Below are 18677 nucleotides of genomic sequence, written 5' to 3'. Positions count from 1 at the left end.
GCCCATCTGGATGGATAATGAGGCTACACTGGAGGCTGGGGTGCATGGGGGCTGCTCAGCAGTGAGTGAAGTGTTGTGGTGAGGGGGTGCGGGTTTGGAGGGCAGGATTCAAATGCCCAACTCGGGCATCTCTCTGTGAAGTCTGTGCAATGTGGGCAAGTCCCTGGCCTGCTCTGCTGCGCAGCCTCTGCAAGGAAAAAGGCAGGAGGCTTGAGACCCGCTCTGCTGTCCCCTCCTCATGTGAACAAGCGCTTGCGAGAACAGCAATGCAGGGTTGAGCAAAGCCAGGCTCACAGAAGTAAGTGAGAGGCTGGCGTGGCCCTCAGCGGACTTGCAGGTTCTCTAGAGAGGATGGAAGCATGCCCACTGCAGAGTGGTGATGGAACACAGCACAGAGTCAGGGCCAGGATGTGCGGCCAGATGCTATGTGCTCAGGGCAGGCCGAGGTGGTGGCTGTAGCCTGGAGTTCTCTGCACCGGCGTCTTGTGAGAGGGGCCCCTTGTGGCCCTCTGGTAAGTGAGGTGAGTTGGGGAGCGGCCCTTGGAGGCATTGCAGGGGCTGGAGAAGTGGGCAAGCTCCCGGACCGCCTGAGGCAGGACCAACATGGAGTGGGCCCACAAGGGGAGTAGACACAGGGGGCTAGAGATGTGGGGGTCTTAATGCAGGCCCAGGCTTCTAACTGAGCCGAGGAGTCCAGTTAACATGCACAGCTGAGCGCTCTCATGAGATCAGTGGTGAGGACACAGAGTCATGGACAAAGTAGATATAGACCCTCCCAACTTTATCCCTGTGAGCAAAAATGGATGTATTGTATACATGGGCCTATTTCTGGATCCTCTAGTTTATTCTATTGATCTATTTGTCTTTACACTAATTTCACACTGTCTTGTTGACTGTAGCTTCACAGCAAATATATCTATCAGATAATGTAAGTACCTCAACTTCATTTTTCAGATTGTTTTGGCTATTCTATAACCTTTGCATCTCCATATAAATTTTAGGACCATGTAGTCAGTTTCAACAGATAAAATTTCCATTGACTGGTGAGTGAATAAACAACATGTATATCCCTACAGTGGAATACTGTTCAGCTATTTAAAGGAATGACATACCGATATAACTTGTTGCAGAAAGTACTGCTACAACATGGATGAATCTCAAAAACACTATGCTAAAGGAGCCAGTCACAAAGCACCACGTATTGTATAATTTTGTTTTCCTGAAATTTCCAGAATAGAGAAATCGATAAGGAAAGAAAGTAGATTAGCGGTGGCTTGGGGCTGCAGTGCTGAGACAGGCAGGAACAGGGAGAATAATAAGTGGGAAAATGGTCTCCCAAAAGATCTCCACGTGCTAATCCCTGGAACCTGTGAATGATACTTATATGATTAAAAAAAAGGAGGAGTTCTTTCAGGTGTAGTTAAGGATTTTGAGATGGGGAGACTATTATGCACTAGGTGCTAGTACTAAATGCAATCATGTATATCCTTCTAACAGGGAGGTGAAGGGAGATTTGAACACACACAGAAAATGTTCCGAGAAGGTGATATGAAGATGAAGCAGAGATTTGAAGATGCTGACTTTGTTTTTGTGCTTTTTTGAAAAAGGAAATCTGAAGATCCTTTTATTTTTTAATTTTTATTGGAGTATAGTTGCTTTACAATGCTGTGTTAGTTTTACCATACAGCAAAGTGAATCAGCTACATGTATGCATGTATCCTCTCTCTTTTGGATTTCCTTTCCATTTAGGTCACCGCAGAGCACTAAGTAAGAGTTCCTTGTGCTATGCAGTAAGTTCTCATTACTTATCTAACTTATACACAGTGTCAATAGAGTATATATGTCAATTCCAAGGGTTTCCCAGGTGGTGCTAGTGGAAAAGAACCTGCCTGCCAATGCAGGAGACATAAGAGACATGAGTTAGATCTCTGGGTCAGGAAGATCCCCTGGAGACGGGCATGGTAACTCGCTCAAAGCATTCTTGCCTGGAGAATCTCATTAACAGAGGAGCCTGACTGACTATAGTTCATAAGGTTGCAAAGAGTCAGACATGACTGAAGCAATTTAGCATGTATGTCAATCCTAATCTCCCAATTCATCTTACCTTTTCCCCTTTGGTATCCATACATTTGTTCTCTGTGTCTATGTCTTTATTTCTGCTTTGTAAATAAAATCGTCTATACCAATTTCCTCAGATTTCACATATATGTGTTAATATATGATATTTGTTTTTCTCTTTCTGATTTACTTTGCCTCTGTATGACAGCCTCTAGATCCATCCACGTCTCTACAAATGACAATTTAATTCCTTTTTATTAAAGATGCTGACTTTCAAGACTTGAGTGATACAGTCGCTAGCTGCAGAATGTTGGCACTCCCGGAAGCTGGAGGAAGCAAGGACCAGCTTCTTTCCTATAGTCTCTGAAGATGCTGCAGCCCTACTAATACCTTGATCTTGGTTCAGTGATATTGACTTCAGACTTCTGGCCTCTAGGACTGTGAAAGAATACATTTCTACTGTTTTAAGTCATCACATTTGCAGTCATAGGAGTAATAGGAAACTTATTCAGGGTGTGACTGCTCATGGACATGGGTGATGAAATGTTCTGAAACTGGATTGTGGTGATGGTTGCACAACTCAGTCAATATTCCCCAAACCACTGAAGTGTACACTCTAAGTGTGTCAATTTTATAGTGTGTGAATTATATCTCAATAAGACTGTTAAAAAATCTTTGTGACCTTGGGTTAAGCAAAGATTTCTTAGATATAACACCAAGGCATGATACATAAAAAGTGATATGTTGGAGACTCCATAAAAATTTACAACCCTTGCTCTTGAAAGATACTATTAAGAAAATAAAAAACACAGATTGGGAAAAATATTTGCAAAACACATATTTGATACAAGACCTATTAGACTATATAAAGAGTCCTCAAATTCAATAAGAAGAAAACAAACAAATAAAAAATTAAGATTTGAACAGACCCTATCTCAAAGCAGATATATTGATGGCAAATAGGTACAACAAAAGATACTCAATATCATTAGTTATTAGAGAAATGCAAAATAAAACCGCAACAAATACTACTACATACTATTAGAAAGGGGGGGGGCGGGAAGAACAACACTGGACAATATCAAAATGCTATGAAGGATAGGGGAGCAACTGGAACCTCATTGGTAGAAATGCAGAATGGTGTAGCCACATTGGAAAACAATTAGTCTGTTTTTAAAAAATTAAATACAATCTTACAATAGAACCCAGAAATCCTGCTCTAGGTATTTACCCAAGTGAAACGTAAGCCCATTTCACAAAACCCTGTATGTAAATATTTGCAGTAGTTTTATTTGGAATAATCCCAAACTGGAAACCAAATCTTATTATCCCTGAACTGGGAGGGGTATGCATAAGCAGTTATGATACATCCATACAGTAAGATCCTGTTTTGCAATAAAAAGAAACAAAGTATTGATATAATCAACACACAACATCTCAAATGCCTAATATGCTACACATTGGAGAAAAAGAAACGCTTCAACTCTGTTGGTGGGAGCCACAATGGAAAAGGGTATGGAAGTTCATCAGAAACTAAATATAGAGTTGTCATATGATCCAACAATCCCACTCCTAGGCATATATGTGGACAAAGCTATAATTCAAAAAGATACACGCACCCTTATGTTCATGAGCATCCTTATTCACAATAGCCAAGACATGGAAACAACCTAAATGTCAGTTAAAAGATAAATGGATAAGGAAGATGAGGTACATATATAAATAGAATACTACGCAATTTACAAAGAATGAAATAATGCCATTTGCAGGAACATGAAAGGAACTAGATATTATTATAAGTGAAGTAAATCAGAAGGCGAAAGATGAATACCATGCGATATCATTCGTATGTGGAATCTACAATATGACAGAAATTAACTTATCAACAAAATAGAAACAGACCCACAGACATAGAGAATAGACTTGTGGTTGCCAAGGGAGAGGGGCTGGGAGAGGGAAGTGATTTGGAGTTTGGGATTAGCTGATGCAAACTGTTGGCTTCCCAGGTGGCGCGGTGATAAAGAACCCACCTGCCAATGCAGGAGACGCAGAGGACACGGATTTGCTCTCTGAGTTGGGAAGATCCCTTAGAGGAGGAAATGGCACCCCACTCCAGTACTCTTGCCTGGAAAATTCCATGGACAGAGGAGCCTAGTGGGCTACAGTCCATGGGGTCGCAGAGACTTGGACACAATGGAGCACGATGCAAACTAATATATATTGAGTGCATGAACAACAAAGCCTTAGTGTATAGCACAGGACACTATATTCAGTATCCTATGATAAACCATAATGGAAAAGAATATAAAAAAGAATGTATACATGTATAACCGAATCACTTCACTGGATAGCAGAAATTAACACAGCATTGTTAAATCAATATATGTCAATAAAAAAACATGGTAGACACTGAACCATTCCATTTTTATAACATTCTGGAAAGGGCAGAACTATAGAGGCAAAAACACCAGATCAGTTTGCTAGGGAATGAGGGTGGGGTGAGAGGAAGACTACAAAAAGACACTAGGAACATTTTGGGGGTAACGAAACACTTCTATATCTTGATTATGGTGGTGGTTACAAGTCCCCACGGGTTTATCAAACTCCCAGAATGTTCTACTGAAAAGGGTGAATTTTATCTATGTAAATTAGACCTTAATTTTTTAATCCAAAATAGAAAGACACAAAAATATCCTGTTGTGTTAAATTGTTTTGTATATAAAAGTCTAAGTAATGTGTACAAATTTTTAGATATTTTAATAAATCTTTCCAAAATTTCCTCAGAAACATTGAATCCAATTTATACTTCCTCTGTTGAGTGGAATGAGAGCATGTGGGTTTTTATTTTCTTGTCAACGCAGCTATCACAGTCAATGCATTTTTCACACGGCTTCACTCAGTGCTAGGGACACAGTAGGGGGTTAATAGAAGCATAGAGTCTAAGCACATGTGGTCCCCACAAGAGATAAATGAGATGCCCTGAGTCCTGAAGCCATTTACTGTTTGGATGGAGGAAAGAAAGGAAGATACCTTTTGTGTTGGGAGGAGAGACAATCTCTGACTGGAGAGATTGTCCCCAGACAGTCTCTGGAGAGCAGTGTTAAACTGGGGGAGAAAATAAAAAAGGGTGATTGAGAAAAACATATTGAGAGGTCTAAAGTGACAACCATATCTCTCCCTACCCCAAGTGCCTAGTGCCACAGGTAGCACATAAGACTGAAAAAAGCAATAAATGAATGAATGGATGTTGAGACTAAAATTTGGGATCAGCAAAAATACAACTTCCTTGCTTTGGGTTTGGGGGTTCAAGCTCATTTTAAGGCTGTGGCCATGCAGACTCGAGGATGTTTTACTCTGAGTCTCATCTAAGGAGAAAGTTGGCATAGGTGAGGAGGGGGAGGATGCATAGTCATGGGGGTCCACCTGGGTCACCACATGCCCAGGAGCCTATGACGCAGGTCCTGGGAGTCAGAAGTCCCTTCTCATTCTCAGCCCTGAGGACTAAGTGAAGGGTGGGGTCTTGGGCCAGATGCTGGGTCATTTTAGCTGCAGCCAGACAGCTGTATAGCAGAGATAATGTGGGCTGAGAGGAAGCTGAGGGAGCATGCCTGGGTGCTGGCCGGGGGCCAGAGCAGGGGACTGGGGGTGTGGTTTCTGGAGTGGAGGTGGGGGTGGCGGAAGGGAAACACGGGCTGCTTTAGGAAGGTTGCAGCGGGGAGCAGGAGTCCGGATGGAGCTGGTGGGTGATTAGAGATGATGGCAGGAGAGGCAGAGAGAGGGATAAAGATAAGGAGACATGTGAGTATGGAAAAGGAGAGGCAGCTTCTGTGTGTGTGTCTATGTGAGTGTGTATGTGAGTGTGACAGTGTTAATGTGTGTGCACATAGTGTAAGAGTGTGTGAGTGTATATGTGAGTATGAGAGTGTGTGTGTATGTATGAGAGTGTGCTAGTGTATGTGTGTGTGTGAGTGTATGTGAATGTATGAGTGTTTGAGTGTGTGTATAAGAGTGTGTGTGTAGGTATGTATGAGAGTGTGTTAGTGTGTGTGAGCTTTCCCCTTCCCCAAAGGGATACTGCAGTTATATCACATACCCAGTAGGCACCATGACATGTGTAAGTGTGTGTGAGTGTGTATGTATGAGAGTGTTAATCTATGTGAGTCTGTGAGTGTGTTTGAGTGTGTGTGTGTATGAGAATGTGTTAGTGTGAGTGTGTGTGTATGAGAGTGTGTGAGTGTGTGTGTGAGTGTGTGTGTATGAGAGTGTGTGTGTATGAGAGTGTGTGTGTATGAGTGTGTGTGTATGTGTGTGTATGAGTGTGTGAGTGTGTGTGTATGAGAGTGAGTATGTATGTATGAGTGAGTGTGTGTATGAGAGTGTGTGAGTGTGTATGTGTGTGAGTGTGTGTGTATAAGAGTATGTGAGTGTGTGTATGAGAGTGTGTGTGAATGTGTATGAGAGTGTGTGTGTATGAGTGTGTGAGTGTGTGTATGAGAGTGTGTGTGAATGTGTATGAGAGTGTGTGTGTATGAGTGTGTGAGTGCATGTGTATGACAGTGTGAGTGTGAATGTGTGTGTATGAGAATGTGTTAGTGTGTGTGTGTATGAGAGTGTGTGAGTGTGTGTGTATGAGTGTGTGAGTGCGTGTGTCTGGGTGAGTGTGTGAGTGTGTGTGTATGAGAGTGTGTGAGTGCATGTGTGTGTGTATGAGAGTGTGAGTATGAATGTGTGTATGAGTGTGTGAGTGTGTGTGTATGAGTGTGTGAGTGCGTGTGTCTGGGTGAGTGTGTGAGTGTGTGTGTATGAGAGTGTGTGAGTGCGTGTGTATGTGTGCCCACATGTGAGAGCACAGGTGCTCCTCCCTGAACCCAAACTTTATTCTCCAAGTCTTACAATTTGCTGCTGCTTTTTTCACACACTCTGTGCTGTGTGCTTAGTCACTCAGTCGTGTCCGACTCTTTGCAGCCCCACAGACTGTAGCCCGCCAGGCCTCTCTGTCCATGGAGAGTCTCCTGGCAAGAACACTGGAGTGGGTTGCCACACTCTAATAGTGACAAAAAATAAGGTTGCATCTGGGCATGTAAAGGGTTATCTGCAAGTGTGAGCATGAGTGACTGCTCAGACTAGCCAGGAGCCTGGGAGAGAGAAAGGCAGTGCCGGAATGAACGCATGCATTTAGGAATGAATGAATGAAAAAATGAATGGGAGTTTACAGGAAGCTCCATGTGAATGTGGGTGTGTGAAAAACGGGTCTGAGATGCCTTGCTGCAGCCCCGTAGCCTATACTCATGGTCTCTGAGCCAGAGGATTCCAGAGAAGTCTGTACCTGAGGTTCTAGAAACCTCACACTACCCCTCTAGGTGAATAACAGGCTTCAGAGGACAGCACTCTTATTGCACCAGATTCTGGGAGGGAACCTGGAGAGGGTCAGGACTCTTCTGACCCTGAGAGCCCTTCCTGGGCGGGGAGGCCCCAGACTGGGTGGAGCAGCCACACCTGCCTGAAGTTTCGAGGAAGAGGGGCGGAAACTGCCCCGGCGCCGCCCTCTTGTAGGCTCTGTGGGCTCCCGCGGTCTGCTGATCACAGTGGGTCCCACAACTTCCTCACTTCCCTAAATGGGCAACTTCACATTTAGAACCCCAGGTCTTCCCTGGCAGACCCAAATGGCCCGGCCAGGATAGGCCTGGGCCCCTAACCTTGGATCCCTGCCCCCCACTGGCCGTGCCCATCCCCACTGCATGGAGCCATGCCTCCCGCCTTCCTGCTGCTGCTGCTGCTGTGGGTCCAGGGCCCTGTCTCAGGTGAGAGGGTGGGTGGGCGGCTAGGGGGGAGGAAACGGTCGGTCCCTGGACCCCCTTCCTGCTTTTCTTGCCCAGTGATCTTGTGGCGTTGGAGGAGGAAGAGGAGGAGGTCTGGCAGACCTAGTCGCCCCTTACCAGAGACCCTTGAGAAGTTTCCAGCCGAATATGTGGCCCTGGGGAAAGCTAACCCAGGCCTCACCAACTAAGATAAAGCTCTGGACCCTCTCTGCATGGGCCCCTTTATCTGCCCGGCTTCCTCAGGACTTCTGACCAGGGCCACTCCCTTTCCTCACACAACAAGCCCTCCTCCCTTGGGCCTCTGTCAGGAAGGCCCTGTTGGTTCTTTATGAGAAGCATTACCTTACAGGTGTGGCTGCTGAACTTGCTTTTTCTTGGAACACTGGGGCCACAACCCCCGTCCCTACCCGCTGTCCTTGGCGGGGAGGGAAGCAATCCCTGAAGCCCTCTCTCTCAACCAACAGCTACTAAATGCTCCTTGAGGGGACCTCACCCAATTCTGCCTCCCTTGCTGCCATGGCAACCAAGTTACCACTTCCCGTTCAGTTCTGGGCACCGCCTGTGAAAGGGCTGAGAGGTGGGCACACACGAACACAGTGCCCTGGAGACCCTTTTCAAGGTCGTCCCATCCGTACACCTCTCCTAGAAAGGTCCCCTCTGCCAGGGCAGAGGAGTGTCTCCTGGGGTCCCCCAAACCTGTCACCTGCCAAATAGTTGAGTGGAATTATTCTGTTTAATTTGCATGGGACAAAGTGGTACGAGAGGGGGCGTTACCTTACTCCAAGCCTCAACTCTAGCGGCAGCTGGGTTGGAAACTAAGGTGGACGTCTTGGATGCTGGGCTCTTTCTTGGCCATCACAGCTCTGGGTTCCGTTGGGAAAGCCTGGAGCAACCTGCACTGGGGAAAAGGAGGCATGAACTGCACACGTACCACGTTTAGGGCGCTGTCCAGGGTCAGTTCTCACAGCCAAGCAGAGATGGATAAGAAAGAGAGGCCTTACACGGTCTGCTCACACAGTCAGTGATAGAATCGAGTTTTAACCTATGTTTATTTAGGTATGTTCTGTATACATTCTCCAAAATGTATGTTCTGTACTCTGTGTATGTGTTTGCAGAAGACTCTGAGGGAGATAGAGGAGTAACTGCTGAGCGGAAGGTGGGTAGAGGGGTGGAGGGCCCACTGCAGCCTTCTCCTTCTTCCTGTCCCCTGGCTTACCACCCTCAGCCCTAGTTCTACCCTCTCCTCATTAGACTAAGGGTTACGAAGCTCCCGGACCACATCTGCTTCCTAGGGATAGAGGGCAACTTATGAACAGTGAAGAACTATAGATAGAGATCTTTGGTTTAAACACAACCGGGAGTTGATACACATATTTGGACATGCTGAATCTATGGGTTTTAGGTAACTAGAATATTTTACAATTAAACATCAATTAGAGTGAACTCAAACAACTTGTTATTTAAAAGATGACTAGAATGAAACTGTTTGTGAAACAAATAACTACTGTTAATATTTTCCAAGCCTGAATTTTCTCACCTACCTAAGTTCACTGGGCTTTGGAATTTCAGAATGATGACTTGCATTTGCGTCTGTATCTCACTGAGGGCAGAACAAGACCCTGAAGACGGGGCTTATCACTCTCCCATCGGACTAGAAGATGCCACAAAGAAAAGGGCTGTGTCTGCTGAAGTTCCCTAAATGTAAAGGCTAAGGTTCCTTTGATAAACTAGGGGCTCCCTGTGGGCTATGCCTGTGTCTCCACCATTATACTGGGAGTTCCCCTGTATGTATCTAACTAGCCCTGTATCTTCCTCATCATTTTAGGATTTCTCCAAGGGCACAGGACAACTGTCTTCCCCATCAGTCTGGGGACTCCTAGAGGGCAAGGCTAGTGTCTCCTCCAACAGACCGAGAGCTCCCTGGGGGAGGGGGCCTATGTCCCCCGCCATCAGAGTTGGGCTGTATTTCTCCTTTGAGTTCCATGAGAGCAGAGCAATAGCCACCTGGCTCTTCACCACAAGTTTCGAGTTTCAAGATGCTTCCTTCCTCCTTGCTCAACCAGTCGTGTCTCCCCAGGTGCCCCCATGGAGCGCGTGTACTCAAAATTGCAGCACTTTGAAGGGGAGACTCTGTCTGTACAGTGCTCCTACAAGAGCCGCAAAAACCACGTGGAGGGTAAGGTTTGGTGCAAAATTAGGAGGAGGCAGTGCGAGCCTGGGTTCACCCGTGTGGGGGTGCAGGGGCCACGCTACTTGCTGCAGGACGACACCCAGGCCAAGGTGGTCAACGTCACCATGGTGGCCCTCAGGCGCCAGGACTCGGGCCGGTACTGGTGCATGCGCAACAGCTCCGGCATCCTCTACCCTCTGATGGGCTTCCTGCTGGAAGTGTCTCCAGGTGAGCTGGCCTGCTGGGGCGCTGGGATGCTGGGGGGTGTCCTCCCGCCCTGCAGTCCACTGGCATCAAATATGACAAGGATGATAATAATCCATCGGTGGGCATGATGTACAGTGGGGTTTTCACAGTTCTTTCACAGACGCCTTCATGGGCATTTTACAGATGACGAAAATGAGATGTAAAAAGTCCTTTGCCGCTCTGACCTTGTTCAGAATCACAGAGCTAGCAAGTGGACGAGATGAGATTCGAACTCAGGACTCTTTGTACTTTGTTTCATTCAATCACTTGTTCAGTATTTATTTGCTGTGCCCTGATTCTCTGCCAGGCACGATTCTAGGCTCTGAGGACACAGTGGTGAGCAAAACCAGACACATTCCTATCCTATGGGAGGAGATAGGCAATAACACATTGTCAGACAAACAGTTGCAGATAACAGTGAATGTTCTTAAGCAAATGAAACAATGGGATGAACTATAAAGTTCTGTGGTGGTGGGAGCGACTGAGTTAGTGGGGAGTCAAAGAAGACTTCCCTGAGCAGATGACGTCATGCAGAACCTGTGTGGGATGAGCGTTTTCTAGCCCTGTTGAAAGTGAGTGGTTCAAAGGGCTTCCAGGTGGGGAGAACTGTACATGCAAAGGCCCTGAGGTGAGAAGAAGCTGGTGCATATTGAGTATTGGGCAGAGAAACAGAAGATGAGGTTCGAGAAGCAAACAGCCGTCCTGATGCCCATGAAATGGGGGTCAGAGTTTTATTCTAGGTACAAGAGGAAGGTACTGGAGAGTTTTAGAGGGGTGATATTGTGCCTTGACTTTAAGATGATCAAAGCTCTCTCTTTAGTATAGAAAAAGAGAGAAGGGCCAAGAAAGAAGCCCTATGCTGTTTCTACATTTACAAGATAGGAAAGGGTAAGGAGCCAGACAGAGAGCCTGCAAAAAGCTGCCAGTGCCTGCGAAAATTACTCTCCACCCTTCCCGGTTCCTCTAACCTAACTGCATCCCCATCTTCTGTTGGGTCTGAACTTGGGCAACTGCCATCTCTAAGACACGGAGCAAATCTCATTCCTCCCTTCTCCAGTTCTGCTTTAGCCCCAGGGAAGTAGTCAAACCCAGTTTACTGAAGTCTTCATTTGTAGGGACACAAACATGAAATTGAGGGCGGGAGGAGAAGGGGACAACAGAGGATGAGATGGCTGGATGGCATCACCGACTCAATGGACATGAGTTTGAGTAAACTCCGGGAGTTGGTGATGGACAGGGAAGCCTGGCGTGCTACAGTTCATGGGGTTGCAAAGAGTCAGACACGACTGAGCGACTAAACTGAAACTAAACATGAAATGGTTTTCCCCTTAGTGTATCTTCCCGTTGTACTATGCTGGATCTCACTTTCCATCTCTTAACTGCAATTTGGAGAGATTCCAACTTTGTAGACCTTACTAGCAAATGAAAAATCTGCAAAACTTCTAATGACATATGCCCTTCCACCGCCTCTTGAAAACCGAGCTTTCTGGCCCCAGGCAACTGAAGTGGGAAAGGGGGACAGCTGCTGTCCAACCCCCCTTCTTCATCACAGGAGGTAGGGGAGGAGGGTTCCTCTCCATCATCTTCTCCTGGTCCTGCACCTCCCGAACCCCTGGTGTACTGAGGTAGGGATGAAGGAGAGGGAAACGGTTATGTGACCTCACTCACCCTGCAGGAGGTCTCTCGCTCTATGGACGTCACTTCTTTTCTGCCCTACTCTTAGATCCTCTGTGGCCAAGTGCTGGCTCTCCCAGGGCAACTGTGTGTGTTTTTTGAAGGGTCCTTTGGGGGTCTTCACATTGCTCACTAGGACAATTTGGGAGATCTGGCTCCAGGTTGGCCCTTTCTCCTATCCCCACCTCACCAATTCTGCTTGTTCTGGTTCCCTCGCCCAGAAACATGGGCACCTCCCTCGGTGAGGCCCTCAGGAGAGCATCCATGCATGCTCTCAGTGGGATGCAGCCGCAGTCCTCTCACCACCACAGCATCCATCTCTCTCCGTTCTCCTGTTTCCTGATGAGATAGGCTCAACACTGCTCCCTAGACTGAGCCCTCACAGCTCCTGCCTGCTCCCCTTCCGCCAACCAAACTCCAGCCTTCTTCTAGAAAAGGGGATGCTGAAGGCCTGCCCCGATGCATGACAGTGGCAGAACCAGTTTGGGTGTCTCTTACTAAGCCCCCAAGGAAGGCATTTGACCTCCCTGCTCATGGTGTTTGGGAATTGGAGTCTTTGATGCTTCCTCATCCTCATCTCCGGATCCCAGTCACCAATCGTGGAGCAACTGGGAAAGGTCACATTCAACGTCAGAGCAGAGAAATCTCTGACTTACAGGAATGAGGAAGGTCCAGAAAGTGACAAGAGAGATGGGGGTAGGGAGGGAAGTATCCTCTCGTCCCCGTGGCCGGACAGGGGACACTGAAAAACTTGTGAAAGACTCTTCCTTCTTTGCTGTGCCTACTTCCTCCTCCTTGACCTCACCCCCTGAACACACACACACCTGATCCCTCAGCAAAGCTGGATTCTAGGTCCAAGGGGTGAAATGAGGACAGCTCCCCCCATCACCCCAGCCCCTAGACAAGCTTGTGGGCTGCCATCAGCTGCTTCCAGAACCAAGACCCCGACTCAGCCTCACCTTCCTCCCTCTCTGGTCCCTCAGCCTCCATAACCAAGGGAAACACTCCTCTCACGAAGCTGCCCAACATCCTCCAGAGTGCAACGGTCGTCGCCACAGGCCCAGCGCCCACCTCAGGCCCCGGTGGCCCTTTCATCAGCCAGGCGACAGTGTTCACAGCTGGACTCCTCACCTTGGCCAGACCATTGCCTTCCCCCACCTCAGGGAACACCAGACGGACCTCTGTGATGGGCTCCAGTTTCTCCAGCACCGGCCTGTCCATGATGGGGCCCAGGAAGGCCACCGGGTCCCAGACAGTGACTGTGTCTCCCAGCAACACCCGAGCCTCCGCTGCGGGCCCAGCCTCCGCCTCCACGAAGGCCGCGCATCTCTGCACCGCGGGAGCCCCCACCATGGGAATGTACCCCACCAGAAGAACGCTCCTCAACCACTTAATCCCCAGCAGGTACCTGGCACGGGGAGCGGTGGGGTGGGTGGGGCTTACATGAATACTGTTTTCCCAGACAAGGGAACAGTCCTCGGTGCCTGAGCAGAACGCATGGCGCAAACGTCACAGCAGAGCAGCCCCTGTCGCACCCCCCACCCTACCCGGAATCCAGTCTAGCGTGTTGCTGAATGGGCGATGGGAAGCTGGGGTGGACAAGAGACAGAAAGGATGGCGGGAGGAAATGAGGGTGGGACTGGGTCAGCACAGAGTCTGAGGATGAAGAGCAGAGGGTCAGGGCCGCACAAAGGGAGCATCTCGGAGAGTAGGAAGTGGGGACGCTTTAATTTGGGTTCCTCCAGGAGCGGACTCTGAGATCAGGATTCACGTTGTACTGGGAACACGGGACAGAGCAAGGGGAAGTGAGGCAGGGGAGAGAAGGCAGCAGATGGAGCACTTGCACAGGCTGGTCATCACCATGGGCAGCAAGAGCTCAGCCCCATTGGGGAGAGTCCAGGGTTCAGTGCCAGGCAGCCGTGTGGAGGGCCAGGAGGCCGGGGCCTTTATATCCCGCTGTTGGCTGTCAATGGGGGGCTGCCTGCCATGCGTGGCATGGAGGGCACCAGTGACACGAGAAAGCTGCCAGGTTTTTTTAACGGAGGTGCTGATGACCCATGTAGATGGAAGTGACGTAGCAAAGGAGGATACAGGCAGGGTGTCCACAGCGTGTGTTCTGGAGGACCAAGGTGGGAAGTGCCATCCTCGGTCATGCTGGGGAGAGTAAGAACCTTGGCCTCTTCTGTCACAAATGGGTGCCTCTTAGAGCCCCTGTCCTCAGCAGAGAGTATTCCTCCAAATATTGGAGAGACTCATGCCTTTCCTGGGGGCTGGGGGCTTCATCCCCCTGACCTGTGAGCACCTCACTTCCTTCTCCTGCAACTTGGTCCCCAAGGAAGAGAGGCCATCGCTCCCCGTGGGGACTGGCCCGTCCCACTCCTCTCGCACGGGGTGTGGGAAGATGTGGGCTGGGAGGGGGTGCCCAGTGCTCATCTCCTCCTGGCCCTGTCCCGTCTCCCCAGGTACCTGGACTTTTACCCTGTGGTGCTCGTGGGAGTGCTGGCGCTGCTCCCCGTGCTCGTGATCGTGGTCTATGGCTTCTGGAAGAAGAGACACGTGGGAAGTGAGTAGAACCCAACCCTCGCAGCCCCCCAAGGACAGAACGCTGGGGAATCTGACACCCTTTCCAAAGCGCCCAACTGCCCCCGGTCTCCAGGCGGTTGGTCCTCGCCCACGTGCAGTCAGGAGGACCATTCAGCACCCAGGAGAGGGAGGAGGGTGGGCAGGCAGTGACCGCTCAGTGGAACCTTCTGGGGCCCGGCCACTTGGAAGGGGAGGGCAGAGGCAGAGGGGTTGGCCCGGGAGCTTTGGGTGCTGAGCAGGACTGCCCTCTGCATTTCTCCCCATCCTCGCAGGCTACAGCATGTGCCGTGACCCTGCCAGACCCTGCAAGGACTTGCCAGCAAGACCGGAACCTCCGTGGAGGCCCACTTGGTCTGAAGCCACTTCACCGTGGGGTGGGGAGGAGTTTCTTCCAGAGGGTCCCCGGGAGACCCCCAGGAGACTCCTCAGAGGAGAAGCGAAGACGGGGCCCTGTCTGGGTTGGAGCCGGGCTGGGGGTGAGGACTGTGCCGCCTGGACTCAGGCCTTCCTGGAGCTGGAGGCTGTGCCGCGCCTGCTCGGCTCCCCGGGGCTGCTGGGATCCTGGCGGGGCTGGGAGTCTGAGCACGTGGTGCCAGGCAGGAGGTCTCTGCGGGTATGGGGCACCACCGAGATGGTTCTCCTGAGAGCCACAGACCCCGGGGGCCCCAGCTGGATGGCAGACAAGCCCCGAGGGTGCTGTTTGCAGACAGAGAACCTCTGATCTCACCAGCCTCGGAACCTCTTACTACAGAGCAGAGTGGGGAGGGGTGGACAGCTGGGGCCACCCTCTCCCGACCCGGGGCCCTCTCAGTGTCCCTCTGCTCCCCGCAAGCGTCCCTATGCTCTTGGGGGAAGAAAGAGTCCCAGAAGCAGCTCATGTCACAAGGGTCCCACCCTGGAGGAGAAGCAGTGACTAAGAGGTGGGGGTCGGTAGAGGCCTTGGGGACCCCAGAGCTATCTAAGCTTCCCACCCTCTGGGTCACGCATCCTCTACAGGGCCTCTGCATGTGCCCTGAGCTGACCACAGCTGCTTGTCTCTCACGTCCTGGGCACAAGCGGAGCCCACACCCCCACTGCGGCCTGCTGGCCGGGCCCTCCTGGGACGGCTGTGACCAGGCAGCTGACAGCCCTCGCCTGCAGGGCCAGCCTGTCCCTAGACCTGTATGCAGAGGCTGCCCAAGGCTCTTCCCCCCAGTTCCCACACCCCAGCTCTGGGTCTGTACTCCTGGAGGGGATGGGGGGAGTCCTGGGGTCCACTGGAAGGGAAGTCATAACTCAGAGAAAGGCGGGGATCACTTCCCTCCAGGGGACTCATTGTCCCTGGGAAAAGAGGACGCAATGGCAACACAGCAAAGAAAACTCAGAGCTGCCCACAGCCTGGAGGAACTCCCCGGGGCGGGGAGGGGGGATGGAGCCAAGGAGCCTGGGTCAGGGCGCAGTGGCCAGAGGGGTCTCTCCTGCCCCGCCCCTGCCACTGCTCTCCAGTTCATGACTCAGATTCGGCCTCTTTGGCAGCAAAGGCTGAAGAATAGGGGCTGGAATCCTCCCCTGGGGAGGGGTGTCCACTAGTCTGGGGCCACTGCAGTGAGAGTCTGGGGATAGATGTGGCCTCTCTGCTCTTGGCCCTGGGTCACTGCCCTCCTCGGTAGGACAGCAAACATCAAAGTCAGGGGAGTGACGCAGAGGGGCCTTGGTGGGCAGCCAGCCCAGGATCGCCACTCCAGGGTAGAGACGGGGAGAGAGGAAGGGGCAGGGGACAATCCCGGGGGGACAGCAGGGAGGCAGCCCCTCTCCCCTGTGTCCAGGAGAAGACACTAGAGGGGAGACTCAGACCGAGGAACTGACAGGCCAGGTGCCAGGACACACACGCACGCACTGATGACCAGCCTCCTTACCAGGAGGGTGTGGCCAACAGGTGTATAACCAAGAGGGGGTTAATTTTCCGCCTGAAAAGCACACACCTCTTGCCCTGCCCCGGCTGAGAGCAGGATGTCCGGGAGAGTACCGCAGGGGCTCGGGACATGGACCCAGGGATGCCATCTGTCACGTGGGGCCCTGTGCGTGTCACTAACCCTATCGGGCCTCACATTTCCTCTCTTGTGAAAGGGGACACTAATTCCTAGCTCTCAAGACTGTATTCAGGATAAAACGGAATAACACACGAACCTTACCCAACTGACTAAAAGACTGATGCTTGGTCCTCCAGTTCTTTTTCAGGTCTGATTCTCGCCACATTCTACCTTTAAGACCGTCGGACCCTATGTCTCTGTTTTGTCCTCGACTGTAAGGGGGTAGGGAGGGAAGAGGGCTACATGGTCTGGCCCCAGGAGGTGGGGCTGGGCGCAGGCAGAGACCTCTGTGCCCTGACGTTATACAGGGGAGTTGTTAGGGGGACCGACCATCCCTGTTTGCCCAGGATGAGAGCACCTGGAACCAGGTGGACCTGCCCACCCCTGGAGCCAGCTCCCACGTGGACTCAAGCTAGGACAGACACACAGCATTGGGGAGGTGCAGACCATGTCCCCAGCTCCCCAGCCCTTCGGGGCCTGGGTGGCGTTTTTGGACCTCTAGGCCTCCAGGACATTTCGCCCCAAACCCTGGCCTTCCACTTCCTGCTACCTGTTTGCCCTTCTCCCTGGAGCTCCAGGAAGACCTGGATCATCAGCAGATCCAGGGCGGACCGGTGCAGGGCAGGGGAGGTATCAGACAGGCCAGGGCCACCGCTGCCTTTGGTGGGCAAGATGGGGGACTTTCTGAGGAGTGGGTGAGACGACAGGACGCACCTGCGAAAGGTTTCCTGTCATGGCTATGGGAAGGAGCAAATAAAGGAAGCCCAGCACCCACGGGATGTTCGCTCTGTGAGCCCTGATCTGAGCCCAGGGGACGCACGTGTTCTTGCTGTGGGGCCAGCAGGCGAGCCTGAGGTTCATGGTCCCCCGTGGCTGCAAATGGGCTTCTCACTGCATCAGCCTGGACGGGTAGATGCTGTGCTGTGTGGCCGGGCTTCTTCTTCAGGCTACGGGGCTTCCTGCCCCGGGGCTGGGAGTAGTGAGGGCAGAAGGTGGCCTCGAGTCTGTCTGGGGCAGACCCCTCTCAGGGCAACCCATTCCTCTCCATCCACTGACACAGGCGGTCTGAAGCCCTGGCACCCCCTGCCTTCTTGGTGATCCTGAAGGGTGGCCTGTCTCCAGAACTGCTCCTCAAGTGGCCTAGGGCGGCCTGACGTCTGCCCATTCTGTTTCCCACCTTTTTCTTCCCAAGCCTAGTCCCTAAGCTTATAAACCTCCCTGCCAATTGCTGTTCCCCATAAGCCTGATCTGCCCTGCAGCTTGTTTACAGACTTGTCTCTTTTCTTGGTTGTTTATTAACCATGTACAGCCTGTGACAATGATTTTTCTGTAGCTCATCTACTGACTGTTATTTTTTTAATGTGTTTGATTAGTGTGGCCTTTCAACAACCACTATGGAGTGACAATGGCCAGCTGGGGGCTGGGGTTATAGGGAGGACCTGCGGGGCGGAGATCCTTTCCTCTTCTCTCTCCCTCCCCTTTCTTCTGCACCCATCTCCCTCTCCCCACGCGTCTCCTCTGATGTTCACACCCCAACTTTGCTATCTCCCACCCTTGCCAGGGACCCTCCCTGCACCTCCATTCTTGGAAATGACTCTCCATCTCCCCACCTCCCCTCCCTCAGTCCCCATGGAACGTCCCAACCCCCAAGCAAGCCTGGATGGGAAGACTCTGACCTCTGGGGATCTCAGAAGTGTCACCAAACTCTCTCACTCACCTTCGGCCCCCTGCTTTTCTTCAGTGGACAGGAGAAAGCTGAGGCTTGGGAGGAAGAGGTTGGAGAGAAGGGAGAAAGAAGGAGGGAAAATAGGTTCTTAATTTGTTAACGAGTCCAAGTTCGTACTGCTTGCCCCATGACAGGGAAATAAATGGACAGGCAGTTGTTGGGACATGGAAGAGCAACTTCATTTGGAAAGCCAGCAGATGGAGAAGGGGCTCAAAGAAACATCTTACCCGAGTCTGAATTCAGGCTTGTTTTATACTAAAAGGGGAGATGACATTGCAGACTTCTTGGTGTCAGCTAGACCCTGGAGGGGAGGTGAAAATGCTTTTGTTTTT

The 18677-nt window shown here is 50.8% G+C and overlaps 1 protein-coding gene across 1 annotated transcript; it reads left to right on the top strand.

Annotated features, from left to right (window-relative positions):
- Positions 1 to 5760: 5760 nt before the first annotated feature.
- On the top strand, positions 5761 to 16820 carry TREML2 (triggering receptor expressed on myeloid cells like 2). Its single transcript, XM_065912479.1, has 6 exons — positions 5761 to 7418; positions 7694 to 7859; positions 9955 to 10275; positions 12951 to 13371; positions 14430 to 14530; positions 14823 to 16820. Exons 2-6 carry the CDS (start codon positions 7805 to 7807, stop codon positions 15269 to 15271), a joined length of 1347 nt encoding a protein of 448 aa, XP_065768551.1. The 5' UTR covers positions 5761 to 7418; positions 7694 to 7804; the 3' UTR covers positions 15272 to 16820.
- Positions 16821 to 18677: the final 1857 nt, after the last annotated feature.

Source organism: Muntiacus reevesi, chromosome 20, assembly GCF_963930625.1.
Source record: "Muntiacus reevesi chromosome 20, mMunRee1.1, whole genome shotgun sequence".
Taxonomy (NCBI): Eukaryota; Metazoa; Chordata; class Mammalia; order Artiodactyla; family Cervidae; genus Muntiacus; species Muntiacus reevesi.
The sequence above is the reverse complement of the archived record's forward strand: the minus strand, read 5'-3'. Positions and strand labels throughout refer to the sequence as shown.

Excerpts from the sequence above, each read along its gene's own strand:
- TREML2 (XM_065912479.1), top strand. The coding sequence starts at position 7,805 with ATGCCTCCCGCCTTCCTGCTGCTGCTGCTGCTGTGGGTCCAGGGCCCT. Across the intron at positions 7,860-9,954 it reads GGTCCAGGGCCCTGTCTCAG|GTGCCCCCATGGAGCGCGTG; the intron begins GTGAGAGGGTGG and ends GTGTCTCCCCAG. Across the intron at positions 14,531-14,822 it reads GAAGAAGAGACACGTGGGAA|GCTACAGCATGTGCCGTGAC; the intron begins GTGAGTAGAACC and ends CCATCCTCGCAG.